This window comes from Sardina pilchardus, chromosome 11 (genome assembly GCF_963854185.1).
Source record: "Sardina pilchardus chromosome 11, fSarPil1.1, whole genome shotgun sequence".
NCBI lineage: Eukaryota > Metazoa > Chordata > Actinopteri > Clupeiformes > Clupeidae > Sardina > Sardina pilchardus.
Window position 1 is genome coordinate 33275552 of NC_085004.1, and position 21478 is coordinate 33297029.

The following is a 21478-nucleotide window of genomic DNA, read 5'->3' on the forward strand; positions in this document are numbered from 1 at the left end:
CATATATATATATATACAGTATATATATAATGCATGTTGAATTATCTAGAAGAGGGAAAAGATTAATTAGAAAAAAGTCTAAACTGCAGAGTAGGTCTGAAATATCAGAGGAGTGGAAGATTGCAGGGGAAAACTGATTTATCATGAAATTAGATGGACTTGGGGTCACACACTGCATTACAGCACTATGAGAAATGAAGACAATCAGATATGCAGAACTAATTAAAATACACAAAGGATGTTAATGATCATTTTATGGAAGAAAACACTGATTTAGTGACTCTATGTTTCACCATATGGTGCTTTTGAGCTGACAGCGGTTCCTTAAATGCAAAACAATTTGGGAAGACCACTTAAGATGCATAGACCTATGATTCATTACTCAGTCAAGGATAAATACAACCACCTTAAATGACACCACACAATTTGTTGTTTGTATTTATTTAGACCTTTCTTTATTTTTATGTTCTACTAAAGTAGTCTTACATGTTATCCGGCGATTTCTCATGCACATTTTTGCATAAAAATGCAATTAAAGCCTAAGTCGATGGCTTTCCCCATTTTCACTGAATAAGCCAGTGAGGCATCACTGATGTTTTTATGCAACGAAGTAGTCTTGAATAGTCTATGGAATAAGCGCGGTCATACATGCTGAACTCATATTTGGGAGCTGAAGGGGAAAATAATGCAGTGGAGCTTTTGAGATGAATGAATCAACTGATCCAAAGCACAGAGTTAGGACAACATTTGATGTTTGACAGTCTGCATAAAAAAGTTGTGTTTGATACTCTGAAGGTGACCTAAACACAATGAAGCCACAAATGTCGACCAGACCCCCTCCCTCAATACATTTTGTATTGGAAAGAAATGCACAACATTCTGAGTTGGCATAGGACAACAGCGGGGCTAGAAATGCTTTTTCCAAATGACAATGTGACACATGTTCTCCAGACTCTGATACGGCTGTTGCAAAACCATTCAAATCAGCTTATTGTCATTAGGCTTAATATTAGGGACACAATTCAGTATTATCTGCTGTATCCCAGGCTGTCAGCACTGCAGGAGCTCTTAGGCAGAGTTGGAGCCTGTGCAGACACCAGATCCCATCATGCAGACATATGCTGACAGCACCATCATATGCTCCACCAGATCTACACGTAGCAGATGTTTACATGCCAAAGTGCTGACTGACTTCATACAGTACATACATACTGCATAGGAAGAGTATATTGAGTGTGCACACCAGCACGTACTGGACACACATACAAAGATAATAATACTGTCTACACATATACAGCGCTGCGCAGTACACAAGTGCACATGCACACTTTTTCCGATGTCTTTCCTCTGCAGGCTGTGTGTGTGTGTGTGTGTGTGTGTATGTGTGTGTGTGTGTGTGTTCGTGTGTATTGTTGTAGGCTACTTTGTCCTCATTGTGTCCCTGCAGACAGTGTGTGTGTGTGTGTGTGTGTAGTATACTGTGTCCTCACTCTTCCTCTGCTAACAAATAAGTGTCTCATCCCCACTACGAGGCCTCATTAACCTGCGACTGGCCTCTGCTGTCCCTACGCTCTGATATCAAACAAACTCATTAAAACCTGTTATTGTTTTGTTTTACCTCTCTTCTCCTTGTCCTTCATCCCACTAGTTAGGAAAGGTGCTCCGTAGTCCCTTCAAACTCATTAAAACTTGTTATTGTTTTTGTTTATGCATTAAAATCTGTGATTGTTATTGTTTGTGCCTGTCCCTCTCATCTCCCTGTAGCTGGGGAAGGTTCTCCGCAGTCCTTTCATGAAGTTTGTGGCGCACGCGGCCTCCTTCATCATCTTCCTGGGCCTGCTGGTGTTCAACGCCTCCGACCGCTTCGATGGGATCAGCACGCTGCCCAACGTGACCGTCACCGACCACCCGCTGCAGATCTTTCGGGTCAAGACCACCCGTTTCACTTCTACCGAGATTCTCATCATGGTGTGGGTGGCAGGTGAGCTTTCTGCTGGTTTGCTATCATCCATTATTCAGCACTCATTAACACCACTGTAGTGCTCATCAACAGTGTCCAGAGGAAGGCAGAAAAATGCCTTGGGCTCAAATCAGTTAAGCTAAATTACTCATTTGGATTTTGTTAGCATACATTTAAATCGAACCCCACTTGGCCACGGAGAGAACACATAACTGATACAGCCTGCACAGCCCTCAATTCTTGGATATTTGTCTTATAGTTTCACGAGTTCACACTCAAAATTCACCAGAACAGAAGTGAGCAGAAAGTAAGTAAGTAAGTAAGTAAGTCTTTCTTTTTATACAGTAGCACTTTTTTATGCAACCCAAAGCACAGTTCCACACACAGAAAGACTGTTTGGCAAGTCTCTACATACTGTAGGGTCATGAAGTGCTACTCAGCGATCGTGCAAGAGTATACACCCCATACAGGGATGTACTGTAGTGGAGGCTTAACGCAAGTAAACGCTGTTCATCCACCTCTGAAATTTCAGAAATAGAGTTTATCCACCTATTGCTATTGTTTATCCACCTCTCCAAAGAGTTTATTCACCAATTGCAACTTTTACCATTCAAAAATCACACTGTATTACCCACATTCACAAAATGTACACTCATCAACACTTAAGGAACCATTTAATACCACTGGTATTGATAGACATTAGACAATTTCCTCCACCATCATCAAAGACGTTCTGAAAAAAAATATATACAGTATATATTGTATATATATATGTACATTCGGGCGCAGTCCACCTCACCAAGATGACAGCATTCCTAGTTTTACCCACCTCTTATTTGACCACTACATCCCTGACCCCACACACCCACATGTCTAACCCTGGAGGACAGGAGGTGGAAGATAGCCAATGCCTGAGCACAGAGTTCCCTTACAGATCTTGATACTAGAGGTGAGGCCAATTCCGCCACACTATTCCTGAACTTCTATTTTAGGACATTTTATGTATTTTAGGACATTTATTGTTCAATCTGCTTCTATTAGTTGTTATATTAGGTCTAATTTATAAAAACCACTAACAACTATAAATCAATTAGCATGTACAACAAAAGCCAAACGGAATTACATTGTTGTCAAAATTAAAATCACCTGCAGATTCTTCTGTAGTTTGTAGTCCAATTATTCATCCCAGGGGGGGGCAAAGAAAGCTCTGTTCTGGTGCTCTTTGAAAGAAAGGAACACTGCCAACCTTCCCATTGGACATGAAGGCACCTGTAGAATATAGCCATCACCAGTGATGCATCACTGCACAGGCTGCCAGAGAGAATGTAAAGGTCTTAGGGCAGGGATAAGCCTCCGTCCATACATTACATCACTCTAATCTAATGTAAAAAGGCTATCAGATCCAACAATCCTTTTAGCGTTGCGGCCAGGACATAAGGGCTTATTTCAGTGGGAAGAAGCACATTTCAAGTGGAACATTTTAATTATATGTCAATATGACTATCAAAGTCAATTTCTAATTGATTTGAACACCCTGGCACATCTCTGAACAAGTGGCATTTGGGCAACAATGCAGGCACTGTAATTAATGTTCCTCACTGAGTAACTTCCTTACACAACTATCAGCTGAGATAAAAGTCTAGATTAAATATTTGGATAAGCATGCAATAAAAGAAGATGAAAGTCAATAAAGATGGTAAGATTCCCAGTAAAGAACCACACCCATTTTGGCAAGACACAAACAATGCTGTCCGACTTGACTGAGATGGCCACTGATGCTGTTTGACATTGCTCGAGGTTAATTTCCTGATAACGTTAGCCAGTAAAGCGAATGATCTCCTCCAGTCTCGATGACGTAGATTGACCAATACCAACTGTAAGAAGGGGGGCTATTATTTGCCAAATAATAACAGCATGCACCCAATTATTTGGGAAAAGTTGGATCATTATTTGCACGGCTAATAAAAGCATGCAGCCAATCACTGCAAACAAATATGTTTGAAAAAGCTTTCTACCAATACCTTTCACAGTCAGTGGTCACAAAACAAATACATGCTCAAGCTGTAAGAACTGTTTTAGGGAGGTCATTGTGCACCTCCCATCTGCGGGACAAAAAACTGTCAGTAAAGACATCTGGAACCTGAAGAAAATGAAAAGGTTGAAACATTATCCAGCCAGCATGACGAAATAAAATACAAAAAAGGGAAATATTTGAGAAGTGTGTAGACTTTTACAGGCTAAGAGCTAAGCCAGCGAACATTATTGAGCGTAAAGGATGTCTCAAGATTTCAATTCAAACACACACAGGAACCATGACAGAGGTGTGAATGTACTGTATAAACATTACACTTGAACCGAACGCCATTGATCTGTCTGGACTGTTATTCCCTGGAGTCGTGTTTCAGTGGGGGGAGAGGGAGGCTCAGTCCTTTTAGCAGTTCACCTTTTTTTCTGAGTGTCGCACTGGTGTGACAGTTATGTGTGTATGTGTGTGTGCATGTGTATTGTGTATCTGTGTGTGTGTGTGTGTGTGTGTGTGTGTGTGTGTGTGTGTGTGTGTTTGTGTGTATCTGTGTGTGTGTGTGTGTGTGTGTGTGTGTGTGTGTGTGTGTGTGTGTGTGTGTGTGTGTGTGTGTGTGCGTGTGTGCTTTCTCTCTGACCCCTTGTAGGGATGATGTGGTCGGAGTGTAAAGAGCTCTGGACGGAGGGCCCCAGGGAGTACATCCTTCAGCTGTGGAACGTGCTGGACTTCGGCATGCTCTCCATTTTCATTGCGGCGTTCACCGCGCGGTTCTTCGCCTTCCTCCAGGCCATGAAGGCACAGGAGTATGTCGATGAAAACATCCAAGCCCCTGACCTTTCCATGGTCACCCTCCCACCTGACATCCAATATTTCACCTATGGTAAGTCAGAGAGAGAGAGAGAGAGAGAGAGAGAGAGAGAGAGAAACCCTTGTATTGATTGTAGTTGGCGAAAAAGATATGGAGATAGTGGACTCAATTGGATAAAATTGCTCAGTGTGATGAAAAATAAATCTATTTCTCACTATCTCCCTTCAAGTCCCTTTCTCTTTAAATCGTATTTGAATGCAGAATGTTTCTCCACATTTTAAAACAGCTCAAAAGAGCTCCTACAAGCAAAATTCATACATTATTACTTTCAAGCAAACACATGCTGTTTATGTGATGTCCTGTAATGTTGTGTTTTTCCATGACGAAACAACAGTCAATGACTGGATTCATAAAAAAGTGCCAGAGACATTTTTTTTCCTGTAGCTTCACACTGAAAATAATTTATGGGGTGCAGGTTTTTGGACTGTGTAGCGCCATCACGTCAAAGTTTTCCGATGGGGAAGATAAGAATGTAAGAACATATCAATCTACTGCAAAAGTGCTGAACAGGCCTCAGTGTTCAGAGTTTGTTTATACACAAATGCAGAAACTACAGCTTTCAAATGTGTTGTTTATGTAAACAACATCATGTATTCAATATAGCGCCTCTAGCCTACAAAATGGTATGATAAACTACTGCCCAACATGTGATTAGCATGCTAACTTTAGTGAATATCTCCCGGTATTCCGAATATCCAAATACTGTATCTCCGGATTTTCCTTCACATTCTTTGGACACAGCCCATTAAGAGTGTTTTTTTTTGTCTGTATAGCCAGGGACAAATGGCTTCCGTCCGACCCTCAGCTCATCTATGAGGGCCTCTATGCCATTGCCGTGGTGCTGAGCTTCTCGCGCATTGCCTACATCCTCCCGGCCAACGAGAGCTTCGGTCCACTCCAGATCTCGCTGGGACGCACCGTCAAGGACATCTTCAAGTTCATGGTCCTCTTCATCATGGTCTTCCTGGCGTTCATGATTGGCATGTTCATCCTCTACTCCTACTACCTGGGCGCCAAAGTAAACCCCGCCTTCACCACGTGAGTGACCAATCCATGGCAGGCTACTGTTTTGATGAACCTGTTCAGTCTGTCCTGATGCTAAATAACATGAGTCCAAACATGTTCGGCTGATGAATGCAATACTTTGTGTGAGTTCAGAGCACACGTATATATTTATATGAGGGACTTGCACTATACTGTACTTTATACGTCCAGCAAAATAAGCTACATATAACGTTACCAGAATGGGGAATATATATCTACAATTCACAGGAACTGACAGAATAGATACAGTTTGTCCATACAGCATTGCTCTGTCTTAAAAAATGAAACTGCTTCCTCAGCAACAACGGTCTTCCTCATAAAAAGCTATTTTGGAGAGAGAAGCCTCCCCTATTTATTGTGCTGCCAGTTGCTCAGAGAATGCAATGCCTTTAAAGAACAACTCATCTCCAGGAAGCATGGCTTCTGAAGGGGAACTGGGAGAAGACAGTGATGTGAACAAGTCTTGAGCAAACTTGTAAGTAATTTCACAGTGTGGCGAACTCCATGTTTTTTCCCATGTTACCCGTCTTGCAAGAAGTCAGGGGAGACACAGGAGGTGCCACAACACCTGTTTCAGTCACCACATGTCCACATGTCCTGGAGTTCCTTCCCTCACTAGAGCTGGCCTGGCCTTTCAAAACAAACAGAGAGCTCACTGGAAAAGGGGGACTTAGACAGAAAAACTAGAGAGAAAAAAACAAAAGCAGCCATCAAACAATGACAAATGTCAAAAACAAATTTAGAAAAGCTGATTAATTGATATGGAGCCAGTGGTAGTGCTAGACTCAAGGGTATGAACCCAGTCCCCCAGTCTGCTGTAAGTCTGATGGGCTGGTTGAAGTGCGTCCTGGTATATTTATGTGGGATCTGATTAATAGCAAGCTGTCTGAGGCTCTCTTCATGCCGTGGCCTCTTTAACATGCCGGGGTTGACTTCTGTCAGCCTATCATTCATCAGAGACTTCTCACAGTGATCATTTCTCTCTCCCTCTCTCTCTCTCTCTCACTCTTTCTCTCCATCTCTCACTCTTGTCCCCAGGGTGGAGGAGAGTTTTAAGACCCTGTTTTGGTCTATTTTTGGCCTGTCGGAAGTGTCCTCCGTGGTACTGAAATACGACCACAAGTTTATTGAGAACATCGGCTACGTGCTCTATGGGATTTACAACGTCACCATGGTGGTGGTGTTACTCAACATGCTCATTGCCATGATCAACAGCTCCTACCAGGAGATAGAGGTCAGGAATTAAAACACAGCGTCAGTTCATATGGTATTCATTTGGTTTTGTTTCTTTTAACTTGCATAAAACACTCTCCTGCGGCTTATACACAATGTGGCTCGCCTCATACACAGGAAATTACTGTACACATATTCTGCCATTTGCTTTTATTTAAAGGCACTGGCAGTATTGTGCAGTATTGAGTCTATGACCTTGGAGTTGTTTACACTTGGTCTCACCAGATGAACTCCTAAGGGGCATATTATGAAGCAATGTTGCTGGTCTACCCCGGTACATTTGTGAGTCACTGCTGATCTCTGAGGGAACGCTTTACTACATTAATTACTTCTGAATTGACATACTGTTTTGAGATCAGTGGCAATTCCCAAAGTTAACCCAGCCTTGCTTTATTGTATTCCCTTCTGGAAATGAAATGACACAAACAATTGAAGACATATTTCAGTAATGATTTAATCCAGTGGTTCTCAAACTTTTAACAACGAGTACCACCTCAGAGAATAATTGGCTCTCCAAGCACCACCATTATAGACAGATAAAAACAATTTTTCAATATATAATTTTATATCATTTGAAGTGATTATTTTGTCTTCATGAAATAAAACATCTTGGAGACTCCCAGAGTACCACAACAGAGAGTCCGCGTACCACAGTTTGAGAACCACTGATTTAATCAATTTGCAGCTGCCCTTAATATTCTTGTAAAAGTAGATATTTATAAAAAAAAAATTAAAAAAAAGATTAGCATTCCATAACAATGTTGTGTGGCAATGAAGTATATTTTATCTTAAAGTTAATCCTCATCCTTAGGCAAATCACATATAAACCAGTAGTGTCATTGGATGTTAGTTGTTAATAATCTGTTTTTGCCAAAGCAATGTCTTGCTAGATGACAGCCATTTCTGTTAGCGGTGGGTCAGAGTCTGCCCCTCTGAATAAGCGCTTTGATTGGCCACCAGGATGACGCAGACGTGGAGTGGAAGTTTGCGCGCTCCAAGCTGTGGCTGTCGTACTTTGACAACGGGAAGACGCTGCCGCCGCCGTTCAGCATCGTGCCCAGCCCCAAGTCCTTCTTCCAGTGCGTCCGGCGCCTCATCGGCCTCCTGCGCTGCCGGAGGAGGAGCCTGAAGAAGGACGTGGAGCTGGGCATGGACAGCTCCAAGTCCAGGGTACGCATGCAGAGGTTTTCATGGGGCATACGTATGGGTGGGTGGGTATGTGAGTGTGTATGTGATTGTGTGTGCATGTGTGCTTATGTACTGTGTGTGTGTGTGTGTGTGTGTGTGTGTGTGTGTGTGTGTGTGTGTGTGTGTGTGTGTGTGTGTGTCTGTGTGTACAAGCAGCACAGTCATCACACCTAGTCATTAAAGGAATAGTTCGGAATTTTGGACAGAGGACCTCATTTCCAACTTTGCCGAGGTGATATAAGTCGGTGGAGACCGTTTTTATCGCGTTTAACCCCTTCCTTCAGTTGCAGTGTTCCCCTTTGCTAAGGCTGGTTCTGAGCTAACGCATTTCAACGGTAACATCCAAAACAGTCTTACCCTTAGCCTACTCACTCCACAGCACACCCGAGACAAGTAAATTAAATCGTCAGACTATCGATATACAAGTCCGTGTTGATAGAATAATTTTAGAAATAAAACTAACCATGCAACTCAATGATTTATTACATTTTGAGGGACTAGTTTCTCAATATCAATCCGCCACTGCCATACAGGGAACAAAGTAGGCTATTGCAATGCGATGCAAGGTTCGTTTTATTTCTAACATTGCTCTATCAACACTAGGCATGTGCATCGATAGTCTGACGTTATAATTTATTTGTTTCGGGTGTGCTGTGGAGTGTTTTCAGTGGCAGGCTGGATGTTACCGTTGACTTGCGTTATTTTGGCACCAGATTAGTACGAGATGAACGCTGCAACTCATAGGAAGGGCAGAAATTCACTGAAAATGGTCTTCACCGACCTATATCACCCCGACTAAATTGGAAATGAGGCCTATGTCCAAAATTCCGAACTATTCCTTTAAAGTACATTGTTTTGTTTGTTTTTTCATTTATTTCTGTTTTTATTTTAAGCGCCTCTAAGGTCCATGTCTGCCCCCAGTGAGACACAATTGTCCCTCCCCCTAAAACTGTTCCAGTCTGTGTTCTGTTGTTCTGCTACAGGGTGGGACCACAGCAAACCCCACCTGACAGAAGAGTTCAGGATCTGTTTTGTTTTTGTTGTTTGTTTGTGTATTTGTTGTTGTCCCTTGTGGATGTGTGGTATGTGACTCTGCCCCCAGGGTGAATGTGCCATTACTTTGTTCCATTCACAGGTAATGCGTCTTTTAGATGTGCTTTAGCTGCCGGTGCCTGCTCCATCCCTCAAGGCCTGACATCATTTGGAGCGGAGACCTAGTCCTGCATGATAATCTATCGCTACAATAAATGGAACCGGTTGTATCCCATATCCCCCCTGTTAGAATCTCATTGAGGTTTGTCCCCGGGAAAACAATGGAATCACTTTTGAGAGCGAAAGAAAAAAAAAACTATGAAAAAAAGAAGCAGCCCTTATTTGTGCCTGAGGGCAAAGTCAATATCATTTATATTCTCAGCATCCTTTGTGATGGTGGCTTCAGCAGATGTGGTTAGCTGTGTGAGGGGAAGAATTTATCTCTCTGAAGAAGTTCATTCAGATGTCCTCACGTATGTAGCAGAACAACATTACCATAATGCATCTCCAGTCCAGCTCTCATTCTGTCCTTCCATTAATGCCTTTTCATCGAACCGCCTTATTCAGAGGGGCTAATTGAATAGAGAAAGAGAGAGGAATGAGAATTGCTGGGCTCCTGGACCGGCTGAGCATGTACTGTAATGTGCTATCATTTTTCTGCTGATGATTAATGTGTGTGTGTGTGTGGTCTCGTCTTTATCTTCGGTTAATCTTTGGTTGTCCGTGTAATGCGCGCATCGGCGAAATAACATAGCGAGAATAAACTATAGCTTACTTACTGGTGTGTTTGCAGTTAAACCTCTTTACCCAATCAAACATCCGCATCACTGAGTCACAGAGTTTCAACAGCATCCTCAACCAGCCCACGCGCTATCAGGTAGGACCGAGCAACCGGCCCAATATTTCAGATGCCTTCAACAGGTGTTTTTCTATGGTGTGTGTTCCTCTTCTCACTACATGTCATGTTGTACTTGTCTACTTAGCAAATCATGAAAAGGCTTATTAAGCGCTATGTTTTGAAAGCACAAGTTGACAAGGAGAATGACGAGGTCAACGAAGGTGAGTTCAAATTCTGCTGTTTCAAAGCCACAAGTGATCATGCTGTTTTTGTCAAGGATTGATGCTGCAAATGCTAGCTAAAGACCTTAAATTGCATGTGTTATGTATGTGTGGCTCTTGTGGTTTTTAGACAAAGACTTCATGCAGAACAGTTTTGCCCTACAGTTTAAATCAGGTATCTGTCATGTGGTGTTTGAAGAAGCCTATGCATATGGTGTACATATATACAGTAATATACAGCAAGCTATAAGGCAATTGTCATTCTCTGCCTTAACCTGGGCACTGGAGCAACCTATAGCCGAGTGGAGCACATGTCTGGAGAGTGAGAGTGTGTTTTCTGTTTTGTATTCATGCTCCAGGCGAGCTGAAGGAGATCAAACAGGACATCTCCAGCTTGCGTTACGAGCTGCTGGAGGACAAGTCCCAGGCCACAGAGGAGCTGTCTCTGCTCATTCAGAAACTCAGCGACAAACTCAACCTCGGGCCCATACGATGCCAGTGACAAGAGTGGCGGGGGGGGGGGGGGGGGGGGGGGTGGGATGGGTGGATGATGGCTATACCCATCGGGCCGGACTAGTCAGCACCACTGACCGCGCTCCTGAGGAATCCCCCTCCGATTGAGGAAAAGCAAACATGGCCAATGTGGACTTCACAGTGGAGTGTGTCTACTGTCTACAAGGCACAACGCTGCCAGTGAACACTATATAAGAATCATTCTCAAAGGGATGCGATTTGCTGCCTGAATGTTATTTTGCTATATGCAGTCATTTTTGTTCATCTTGGCACTTCTGTTTCAGTCATTTTTGTATTTGTTTTAGTGTTTAGTGTGACATCTTTATGTGTGTTTTGTCTTTGTCTGCATCAATGTAACTACACTACCGGTATATACACATGTTCAATTACTGATAGACAGGAGGTATACTTATACTATTTATTTTATTCAGACAATAATCTCTGTAAGGGACACAACTGTAGGTTTGTCATAGTTGAGAGTATTTTAGCTTTTCTAAATGTCCAGGTATACATTACCTATGACACTCACGTTGTGACTCATATTCTATCCATTCTGTGGCCCATGGATTTCACCAAACCAAGAGGGAGATTTTAAGAGACTTCTTTTGAAATAAATGAAGATAAAAAATATAATTTAAAGTAAATGTAAATGTAATGTGCAGATAAAATGTATAGTACCAATTATGTATGCAATGATATTGAAAGGCACTTTGAGTTTTCCGTTCTCATGCCTATACTATATAACTGTGTTTATTTATGTGCATTCTACTTATATGTGGCAGTGACTGCTGGGAGGACAGAATGTATGTTGTCGGAGCACAAGATGGCTTGTTTACCAATTCTATGTTTATTCATGCACACATGCATAACCTTTGGCACCACCGTTGTCATATTGGTCTCTTTTCAGTTTAAGATTAATTGTTTTCATTGCCATGTTTGACTGGTATTGTTAGCTTTGTATTTTCAGGTGTAGGAGTCATAGACCAACGGGGCACTCATTCAGTACTATGACTGAAGGACAACATAGACAAAGCTTTCTTTTCCCATTCAGAATAGCTCGAGAAAGGCCAGGCTATTCAGGTGAAGTGAGTCACTCAGTCAATAGTTTTTTTCAGGAAATACTGCTCGCTGTATGTGTTAACTTGCTCAAACACCTGTGCCAGATCATCAGATGTTATCCCACTGCTAGACCCAGTACAGATTAGGAGAAATATCCTGCAAGAGTGTGAATCTACATAGCATTGTGAAACTGACTCATTTAGGTTGCAATGACATTTTGATTAATTTATATTGATCAGTTAGTCAGGAATGTTCATTCATTTTTATGCACATGCCAAAAATATATTTTATTAGATTCGAAAGATGATTACAGTGTGTGTGTGTGTGTGTGTGTGTGTGCGTGTGCGTGTGCGTGTGTGTGTGTGACTGTGTGACTACTATAGACACTAGTGACTACAAATATCACATGAGGATGTTTTGCTGATGTAATAATGATTGATTCACAGTATATAATTTGTATTTATAAATATTCTCTCTCTCCCCACACACACACACACAATTTATTCATATAAACTATGCATTTTCATATGGATTGGTAATTGGTTTATTATTTAAAACCTTATTAAACTTGCAATTAATTAACTATATTACCACCAGATTACAAATTGAAAATAACTAAAATACACACAAATAACTTGATTATTAATGTTATATTCAGTTTTGTATATAAAGATTCTTTGCAAAATTACTGAGTTTGTTCTGAATGATTTTAATTTTACAAAGAGATTTTACATAATCCAGATTTGGATTACCCGTGAAGCCATTTTGAAATTAACATATTCAGGATGCTGCTGTGCACTTGAAGCTGACCATGTCCCCATCTCTCTGAGCACTCTCCTCCCATCACACAGTTTACCTATTAACACTTGGTGCCACCATTCAATTGGTTACCAGACGGCGCCCCCCTGAGGTAGCAAGAGGCAAAACCATCACTCTTACTGTACCTTCAGCTCAGTTTTCATTATAAAGGTTTATATTATTTGCAAAGAATCACATTAAAATTCAATAGTAATATTTCTCAACAGGTAAATAATCCAGCACCCTCCCCTCAGATTAGATTGATTAGATTCTTTATTGTCATTGTGCAGAGTGCAAGTACAAAGACAAAGAAATGCATGCTATGTCTAACCAAATGTGCAAAAAAGCAGAAAGTGCAATGTGATAAATAAGTAGAGACAGGTGGTACAAAGACAGGACAAGAAATATAGTGCAGTGTAGACAATAGTATATAGTTGGTTTACAGAAGGTGGTTTAGACTAGAGTAATATAGAGTCAATATAAATATGTGCAGTAGCGATTAGCTTATGAAAGCAGAATAAAAATGGCTATGCAATATGAGCAATGTATTAACAGCATGTACAGTTACTTGCCCGCTTGTCACGCTTGTCAATTTGTCTCCATCCCCTTTTACAACTTGTGTGTATGTGCTTGTGTGTGTGTGTGTGTGTGTGTGTGTGTGTGTGTGTGTGTGTGTGTGTGTGTGTGCGTGCGTGTGCATGTGTGTGTGCATGCATGCGTGTGTCTGGTTGTCTGTGTGTGCATGTGTGTGTGTCTGTGCGTGTACAGTATGTCAATTTCCATATCCTATAGAGCCTGACTTAAATGGGATTTTGAAGGCTGATACTGATTTTGCTATTTGAGAAGCAAAATCAGAACGACATATTGGCCGAGAGTATTTGAATAGGCCTAGCTATCTAGATTCCTAATGAAAGGCTCTTCATATACACTCAGTCTACTTTATTTAATAGCCTTTGTAGCCTAAACCATGCTCTCCCTTGAAACACCTTTGTTGAAATACAAAATGAAGACTCTGAGCTGTTAATTCCCAACCACCCACTAAACCACTCCCTATATTTTATAGGGAGTGGTTTAGTGGGTGGTTGGGAATTAACAGCTCAGATGCTCACATTCATTTTGTGCAGACTGAGTGTGGATGTGAGTGTGTGTACATGTGCGCATGCGTGTTTATGTGTCTGTGTGTGTGTGTCTTGTGCGTGTGTTTATGAAAGACAGATTATGTAAGTCAGTCATGCCTTGTCCTCATATTCCTCCAGCAGCCCTTCATTCAACACCACCATCCACAGGCCGATGGGTGTACAGTCTCTAAATGTACACATAAGATCATTTATTTTGAATGGATGAAATCCCACAAAACTCAGAGGATGTCAGGTTAATCATACACAAATTTGCAGTAACAATAATATAGCCTAGATATGCAGTATTAATGGAATATATAATAAGAAAAACTAATGAATATGGATATCCAGTATACCATATAGACAGATATGTACAGTATGTACAGCTATGTGCAGTGTGGTAACACCACTGTAGTGCAGAAACAGGGGCGTTGGGGGCTTAGTTGTCACCGGGATGCAGAGGTAGAGTTGGTGACAAATGATGAGGCATTAAAGCAGCAAGGGTTATTTAAAGTGGAGCGGTTGGTGATCTATGATTTAAGTATTGCATACTATTCGTTTTATGTGAGGCAGTTTTTAGCTTCGGAGTCATTGGAATGGCTAAATGTTTTTTGGGGGTTCAATGGCGGCCATTTCACTTCCATCTAGCGTCTGTGGGCGGGGAAAAAAAACCTTGCAACCTTGCGCCAGCGGGCCGGTGCACTGCCACTGACAGACAGAAAGTCTCACAGCCTCGCAATCATGCTCATGAAAAGGCAGCCTGACCGATTGAGGAGTGTTGCAAAATATACTGTACACACTAAAGCGGTATAGGGGAAGCTCTGCAGAGAATCAAGCGTAAAACGAGAAAACAGCAAAGAAATCGCCAAACCGGCATAGTTTCTCTTTAAATGATTAATCCAGTTTAATTGGCTCGACTGTCACCAGATGTTTTATTACTCCCTTTTGTTGCTGTTGTTACTCAGAGTGATGAATACCTCCACATCTTTACTTCTGAGAGACTATGCCTCTTTGTCAGAGATGTAAAAGCTTCAGAAGGTAAAAGTCCTCTCATTTATTGGTTCTACCAGTGTGCTTAACAACCCTTACAGAAATGCTGCAAATTTGCGGCAAGGTCATGTTTACACATGCAAATTAGGTTTCTGGCCTGAAGTTGAGGTTAACTTGTGTTTTTTTCAGCAAATTTGCAGCAATTTCATATACAAATTGGGTTTGTCACCCCAGACGTTCACTGAAAGTGTGTCATTATTGGCTAAGTGTGGTGACAAATCATTGGTGAACACATTTGCCACTAGTGGCAAACTTCTCATTGTTTCCAAAACTTTTCTGAAAGTTTGCCTAGCAGCCAACATACAGTAGGCAAACTTATGGCAATATTTTCTAGTGAACTGATTTGTTTTCCACAAATCACCCACAAATTTGCTGCAAATCTGCCTCAATTTAACTTTTGTATAAGGGACAGAAGATTTCACTAAATAGTTGATTTTTCTGGGCAGGTAGGGACAGGTGATGTCTCTAATTAACTGATCTACCTGGTCAGGTAGGGACATGTGATTTCACTAGCTGACCTACCTGGCTTAAGAGCTGTGTTTTGGTACCTTCATCATTGCACAACTCTTCCAGCATTTTGTTGCCCCTGTCCCAACTTTTTTGAAATGTGTAGCTTGGCATCAAATTCAAGTTTAACATATGTTTTCCAGAAGGTAGAGATGGTGTCTGCGCCTATTTTCTAGGAATTTGGTTGTGCCCGGTGAGTAACTCCAAGAAAAAGTTCAGCCAGGTAGTAAAAAAGTCTCTGAAGTTATGACCATTCTTTCTGAAGCGTATTTGTGAGGTCACACACTGATGTTGGACGAGGAGACTGACTTTTCCTGTTGTAATTCATCCCAAAGGTGTTCTATTGGGTTGAGGTCAGGACTTGTGCAGGCCAGTCAAGTTAATCCCCACCAAACTTTGTCATCCATGTCTATGGACCTAAACCTTGTGGAAAGCCTTCCCAGAAGAGTTGAAGCTGTTATAGCTGCAAAGCTGACGTCATACTACACCCTATGGATTAAGAATTGGATGTGACTGAAGTTCGTATGTGAGTCAAGGCAGGTGAGCAAATACTTTTGGCAATATAGTTGGTTTCCAGCTTTTCTTGATTGCTTATAATGCACTAACTGAACCTGGGATCCACTTGATCTTGAGGTTCACCTTCTTAGCACAGCAGAAGTGATCTATTGCCTATGTGTTAACACTTTTTCATTGGTTTAACACATTTTCCACATTTACCACACTTCACATACTCAGGGACCGAGTTCGGCGACAATATAGGTACAGTAGTGGGAAGCTACGTTAAGGCAAGGACACTGAAATGGGTGATGAAGTGAAATTGAATCTTTTAGACCTCTCAGTGCGTCTGGATTCACTCTGGCCACAGTGTGCATGCACCTTTGGGTAAAAACACTGTCAAACTCGAATCCAAGGACTCCGGACTCGATTGCATTATAGTAATTTCCTGTGTATTAGCCGCATGTGTATAAGCTGCGGGACAGTGTTTATGCAGTTAAAAGAAACAAAAAAACATATTAATAACATATTAACTGACCCTCCATTAACCTTGAGGAAATCTTGCAAAATCAATGTATACGCTGCTGCTAATAGTTGGGAAATTATGGTATGTTGCAGCCCTGCCAGTTCCTGCTTGACTGCCTGTCTGAGTCTTTGTCTGTCTTGCAGGGCGGGGTTATGGCACAGGTGTTGCACCTGATGGGGACACCAGTGCTGCAAATGAGGCTACTTGGCTGGGGTTCAGCTTTCCCTCTCTCCTTCTCAGCATGCATCGCTTTGGCTTTACTTTGGTTCTAGCATATTTCTGTCCAGGTGTTTACTATAGGTCTATTTCAAGTAAAAATGACAAGTTGAAATTAATACAATTAATTTTTATTTAATACATTTTATCTTCTCAGTTTTTCTGATAGCAGAAAAAATATAAAGAAATGACACAAACATAGCAAAAATGAAGGCTTAACTGACTGAACTCCTAATACTGAAAACTATGTTTTGTATTTTGTTGTCCAGTTTGTAATCATTAATTGAAAGCACATAGTAATCTGGCAATAAGTTGTGTTTGAAGGCAAAATTGCTTTTTGCTGGATATTAAATGTGTTAAGAGTTTATAGATGTGCCATTTTGCTCATAGTGCTTCTGTTCAGACCTGTGTGTTAATTGTTTCGAAAATGTAATGTCAGAGTTGACACATTAAAGCTGTAAAGAATTATGGTTAGAAAGCTATTATGGTTAATGATACATCCAGTTGAATTACAGTAGCTGCCAATGACATGATACCTGGTTTTGAAGCATCATTGTGACTCAGCAAGTAACATGTGAAGTGTCAGGTGTCAAGTAACTGTCGTGTGTGAGGAGTGTCAGGAACTGGCTCATGTTACTGTACCTGATACACATCTACAGTCAGCTCAGTTCATCTTTGCAACTAGATACCAAGTGATTATGTGAGGCCATATCCACACACACACACACACACACACACACACACACACACACACACACACACACACATACGTTGCTGCTGCATTGTAGGCTACTGTGTTGTGTACCACTTAACGGATGTGAGCTATCAGGTCTAGAAGCTTCGACCAGTGCACAAGGGGGGAAAACTGTTGATAATGATACTGCTACATTTCAGTTTCAATTTAATTTCACTTACTGAGCTCCAAAACATTACACATCATCACCATCCTAAAATAATTGCCTAAGTAATTTTTTCAGGTTTCTCAAAAAACTATGGAATGTTCAAGCCTATGAAGTAGTATGACATGGTCTATTGTGTCAAAAGCAGCACTGAGGTCAAGGAAGGCTAGTATTGATGCATATCCATTATCAGCAGCAATGAGGAGGTCGTTAAAAACTTTAACTAAGGCTGATTCGTTGCTGTGGTGGGCTCACAAACAAACAACCACCATAACCTTTTTTGACTATTTTATCAGATTTTACTTGCATCTCATACCTTCAACTAATTCTGCTGTAAATCTATTGACTCAATCTGAACGCATTTGTAGCAAATGAACCTCTGAAAGAAAACTAATCCAAAATTGTCTTGCCTGTGTAATGTGAGGTAAGTGAGGGGTCGTGGAGAAATAGTTGTACAACACTACCATACTACTAGAGTAGCCTACATATAAACAAGGCATGGCAATACATCTATGTGTAAATAAGAATTCCGTTTGGTATGTTAGGGGATACAAACACCACTTTGCTATATTCGATAGGAATGGCAATAGATATGACATAAGCAGTAATATGTTGCATGTATTTTGTATGTGAAATACAGCGTAGTACTATGACAATAACTTACAAAGTCCTTGCTGTATCTTTCATTCATTTGCTATGGGTAGTTGCACAGCATGATTACCTTTCTGTATTGTGATAGTAATCTGTACAATACCTGTGGCCTGCATGGCAAAACCGGTTTTGCTCAAGAGGCAAGATGTCATGATGACCAACCTGTGAAAACATGACTGTGCATATTTGTAACTAAGGCTTCGCCTATATATAAGGCAAACAGACATTGTTTGCTGTTAGCTGCAGCCTGCATTACTGTAAGTGTGCCTTTGCTTTAAAACCACAGACGGATTCAAAAGTAAGTGACCATGCCGAATAATTTCATCTTTAATTTGTTTATATGAGCTCACAATACATGACTAAGACCTAACACTGTAATGTACTTATTTTGTAATTTGACAATCTAAGAAATAGGGTGTGGTTAAGTTAAATGTTCTAACATTAAGCTTCAGGTTGAATGCGCTATGCAACAAGGAACTCTTTAGGATTTGCTGTTGTAGACATAGAGTAGGCAGCAATGTCACTGTACCCATAACAGCATTAAAGTTTTAGCCAAATTTACTTAAAGGGTAGTTTTGGTGCATACAGTAAATGTCACCATTCCATAATACTCTCTTTCTCATACTGTATGAGGACCGAGCCTTCTGTTTTGTCCTTGTTGTTTCTTAGCATAAATAATTCAGGTCACTGTGGCTCATCAGCTGAGCTGTTTTACTGTACAACTCTTTAACACTATCTTTAACACTACTATTCCAGTAGAGAATTGATTATGATGCTTATGGATTAAAATTGTGTTTCCAGTGCCTTTGGTGCTGACTTACTTCCCTGTGAGAGGTGAGTATTATGTTTCTTATTCAAGTGTGTGTGTGTGTGTGTGTGTGTGTGTGTGTGTGTGTACAGATAGGAGAAAGGACTAGATCAGACTAGAAAATATTTCCATTTGGATTGTGAGAATATTGTGTGCCCATTCACCTGCCACAGGTCATGTTGAAGCGACAAGGCTAATGCTCTGTGTGTGTGTGTGTGTGTGTGTGTGTGTGTGTGTGTGTGTGTGTGTGTGTGTGTGTGTGTGTGTGTGTGTGTGTGTGTGTGTCTCAGGCCGTGCTGAGGCGATCCGGTTGATGCTGCAAGATCAGAAGAAGGAATACAAAGAGAATCCCATCAGCCTTGAGGCATGGATGGAAGGCACCGTGAAAAAAAGCTGTGTAAGAAATTTACATTAATGCAAGATAACTTGGTACGAATGTTTTGTTATTTATGTGTGTCAAAAGAAGAATCAGGTGTAGTATTTCACACCTTACTAAATTCACTTTACAAGAGGTTTTGAGTATGATGTATGGTCTTGGTCTACCTCGTCATGCTACCACAAATTCACCACTACAGGAACTGTACTTGTTCTATTTGTGACAGATGCAATTCAGTGACTATAGAGCTCATTTTACAATTGAATTCATGCTTTGCATAATACCTGAGGACTTTGTGAGGGTAAGCAGGGGAGGAGTCACTGAACGATTTGCTTTGCGCACTGCTTGAACAAACAGGTTTTGGTAGTCAAAGAAACTGAAATCCCAGGCTTAAACCAGAGCCCAAGAGATGGAGTTCAACACACTCCATGCTAATGAGATCCTTTGGGGGATTGACTCAAATCAGAAATCAGAAAAAGCTACATCAGCAGTGAAGCAGCTAACCAGGATTTAATATCTTGATAAGAATTCAACTCGAATGTGAGTCACATAACTAGGTAATCTGATATTGTTCGTCTTTTTGTTCTAAAGCTGTTCGGCCAGTTGCCCAAATTTGAGGATGGAGATCTCACACTGTTTCAGACCAATGCCATCCGCAGGTATCTGGCTCGCCAGCTTGGTATGTAGAGTATGTGCCCACAGTGTCCACTAAAAGAATTGGTCTGATTTCTTAAGGATGAATCTGACTGAAAATGCTTTGTTAAAATATAGGAGTTTATGGAAAAGATGACAAGGAGGCTGCCCTCATTGACATGATGGATGAGTCCATACAGGATATCATGAACAACTACGTCAGACTGATCTACATGGAGTATGTAAGTGGTGAAGTTCCTGGCAAGGTTAGCAAGAAGGTTGAAGTAGATTAATACAAGTCAATTAACTCTGTGTGTGTGTGTGTGTGTGTGCGTGTGTGTGTGCGTGTGTGTGAGAGTAGGACACAAAGAAAGAGAGCTACCTCAAAGAGCTTCCAAGCACCCTGGCTCGGTTCGAGAAAATCCTGGCTTGTAACGATGGGGGTTTCCTTGTTGGAAAACAGGTAAACTCATTGATCGATCATTAAACTTTCATCACCATGCTGGCATGTGATATGGATTTATGTTACCTGGCCACACCCTTATTGTTTCCTCTTTGTTACAGATCTCCCTTGCAGATTATTTCCTGTTTCTCCAGCTGCTGAACCACCAGGTCTTAAGCCCCACTGCACTGGATGACTTCCCTAAACTGCAGGCATACAGAGATAAAATGAGTGCTCGTCCAAACATTAAGGCCTACATGAACAGTGATGCTTTCAAAAACAGGCCCATCAATGGCAATGGAAAACAATGATGTGCCTATCTATGAGCCTCAGAATAAACAAACACTGACATGTTGAAATGAATACAATAAACTAAAACACTTTTTAAAACTGTGCTGTGATTGTATACCTCTGTAAATGAACACATATATAGCCTATTACTTTGGATGGAGTCTGTGACTGCAGTGCCAAAATAAATGACCTAAACAGACTGCTTGTTTGACTAGGTCTTAAATTTTACTAGATGTTACCAGAGTAGGCCTACATAAAAAATGGCTGAGCATTTTTACTATTTCGTTCATAACAATGAATGATGACACAGCAACCTGTCACTCTGATTGTACGGACATATTCATAAATATTTCCTTTTGAGGCAAATGCATTGAGAGCAGGTTATGAGATTTTGCACTGTGCCATGCTCGACGAGTTGTTTTCAGAAAATCACTTTCTGTGCTGCAAATACCAACATGCAAATGCGCCACTGATAACTCCAGAAATGCGTCGGAATGAATAAGAAGAACCTGGTTGACTATTATGAAGTTTCTAAATCGAGGACAATATAGGGTACTCAAGAGTGCAAAAACGTACATCCATTAGGCTACCTGTCTAAGACTCACCTCCTGCAATCATTTCATGATTTCTATCTGATAATTGTCAATTTAAATTGATCGCCTATTATTTTAGCTTTAGCTATTATTTTA

The 21478-nt window shown here is 41.0% G+C and overlaps 2 protein-coding genes across 2 annotated transcripts in view; both read left to right on the forward strand.

The window, feature by feature from the left end:
* trpc3 (transient receptor potential cation channel, subfamily C, member 3) overlaps positions 1 to 10909 on the forward strand; it is a 35916-nt gene extending 25007 nt beyond the window's left edge. Inside the window, exons 6-13 of the mRNA XM_062549138.1 lie at positions 1765 to 1981; positions 4630 to 4863; positions 5625 to 5889; positions 6934 to 7129; positions 8089 to 8298; positions 10142 to 10225; positions 10332 to 10407; positions 10767 to 10909. Of these exons, the coding sequence (XP_062405122.1) occupies positions 1765 to 1981; positions 4630 to 4863; positions 5625 to 5889; positions 6934 to 7129; positions 8089 to 8298; positions 10142 to 10225; positions 10332 to 10407; positions 10767 to 10909 (1425 nt within the window). The remainder of the gene's footprint in view (positions 1 to 1764; positions 1982 to 4629; positions 4864 to 5624; positions 5890 to 6933; positions 7130 to 8088; positions 8299 to 10141; positions 10226 to 10331; positions 10408 to 10766) is intronic.
* Positions 10910 to 18427: 7518 nt separating this feature from the next.
* On the forward strand, positions 18428 to 20888 carry LOC134096040 (glutathione S-transferase P-like). The gene is made up of 7 exons (XM_062549784.1): positions 18428 to 18537; positions 19041 to 19073; positions 19338 to 19444; positions 20015 to 20102; positions 20195 to 20298; positions 20418 to 20519; positions 20621 to 20888. Coding segments are annotated over exons 1-7 (624 nt in total). The 5' UTR covers positions 18428 to 18536; the 3' UTR covers positions 20810 to 20888.
* The last annotated feature ends 590 nt before the right edge of the window (positions 20889 to 21478 follow it).

What these genes read in the sequence shown, in the direction of transcription:
- LOC134096040 (XM_062549784.1), top strand. An exon ending in GTATCTGGCTCGCCAGCTTG is followed by an intron (nt 20,103 to 20,194) that starts GTATGTAGAGTA and finishes GTTAAAATATAG; the next exon opens with GAGTTTATGGAAAAGATGAC. An exon ending in GTTTCCTTGTTGGAAAACAG is followed by an intron (nt 20,520 to 20,620) that starts GTAAACTCATTG and finishes TCTTTGTTACAG; the next exon opens with ATCTCCCTTGCAGATTATTT.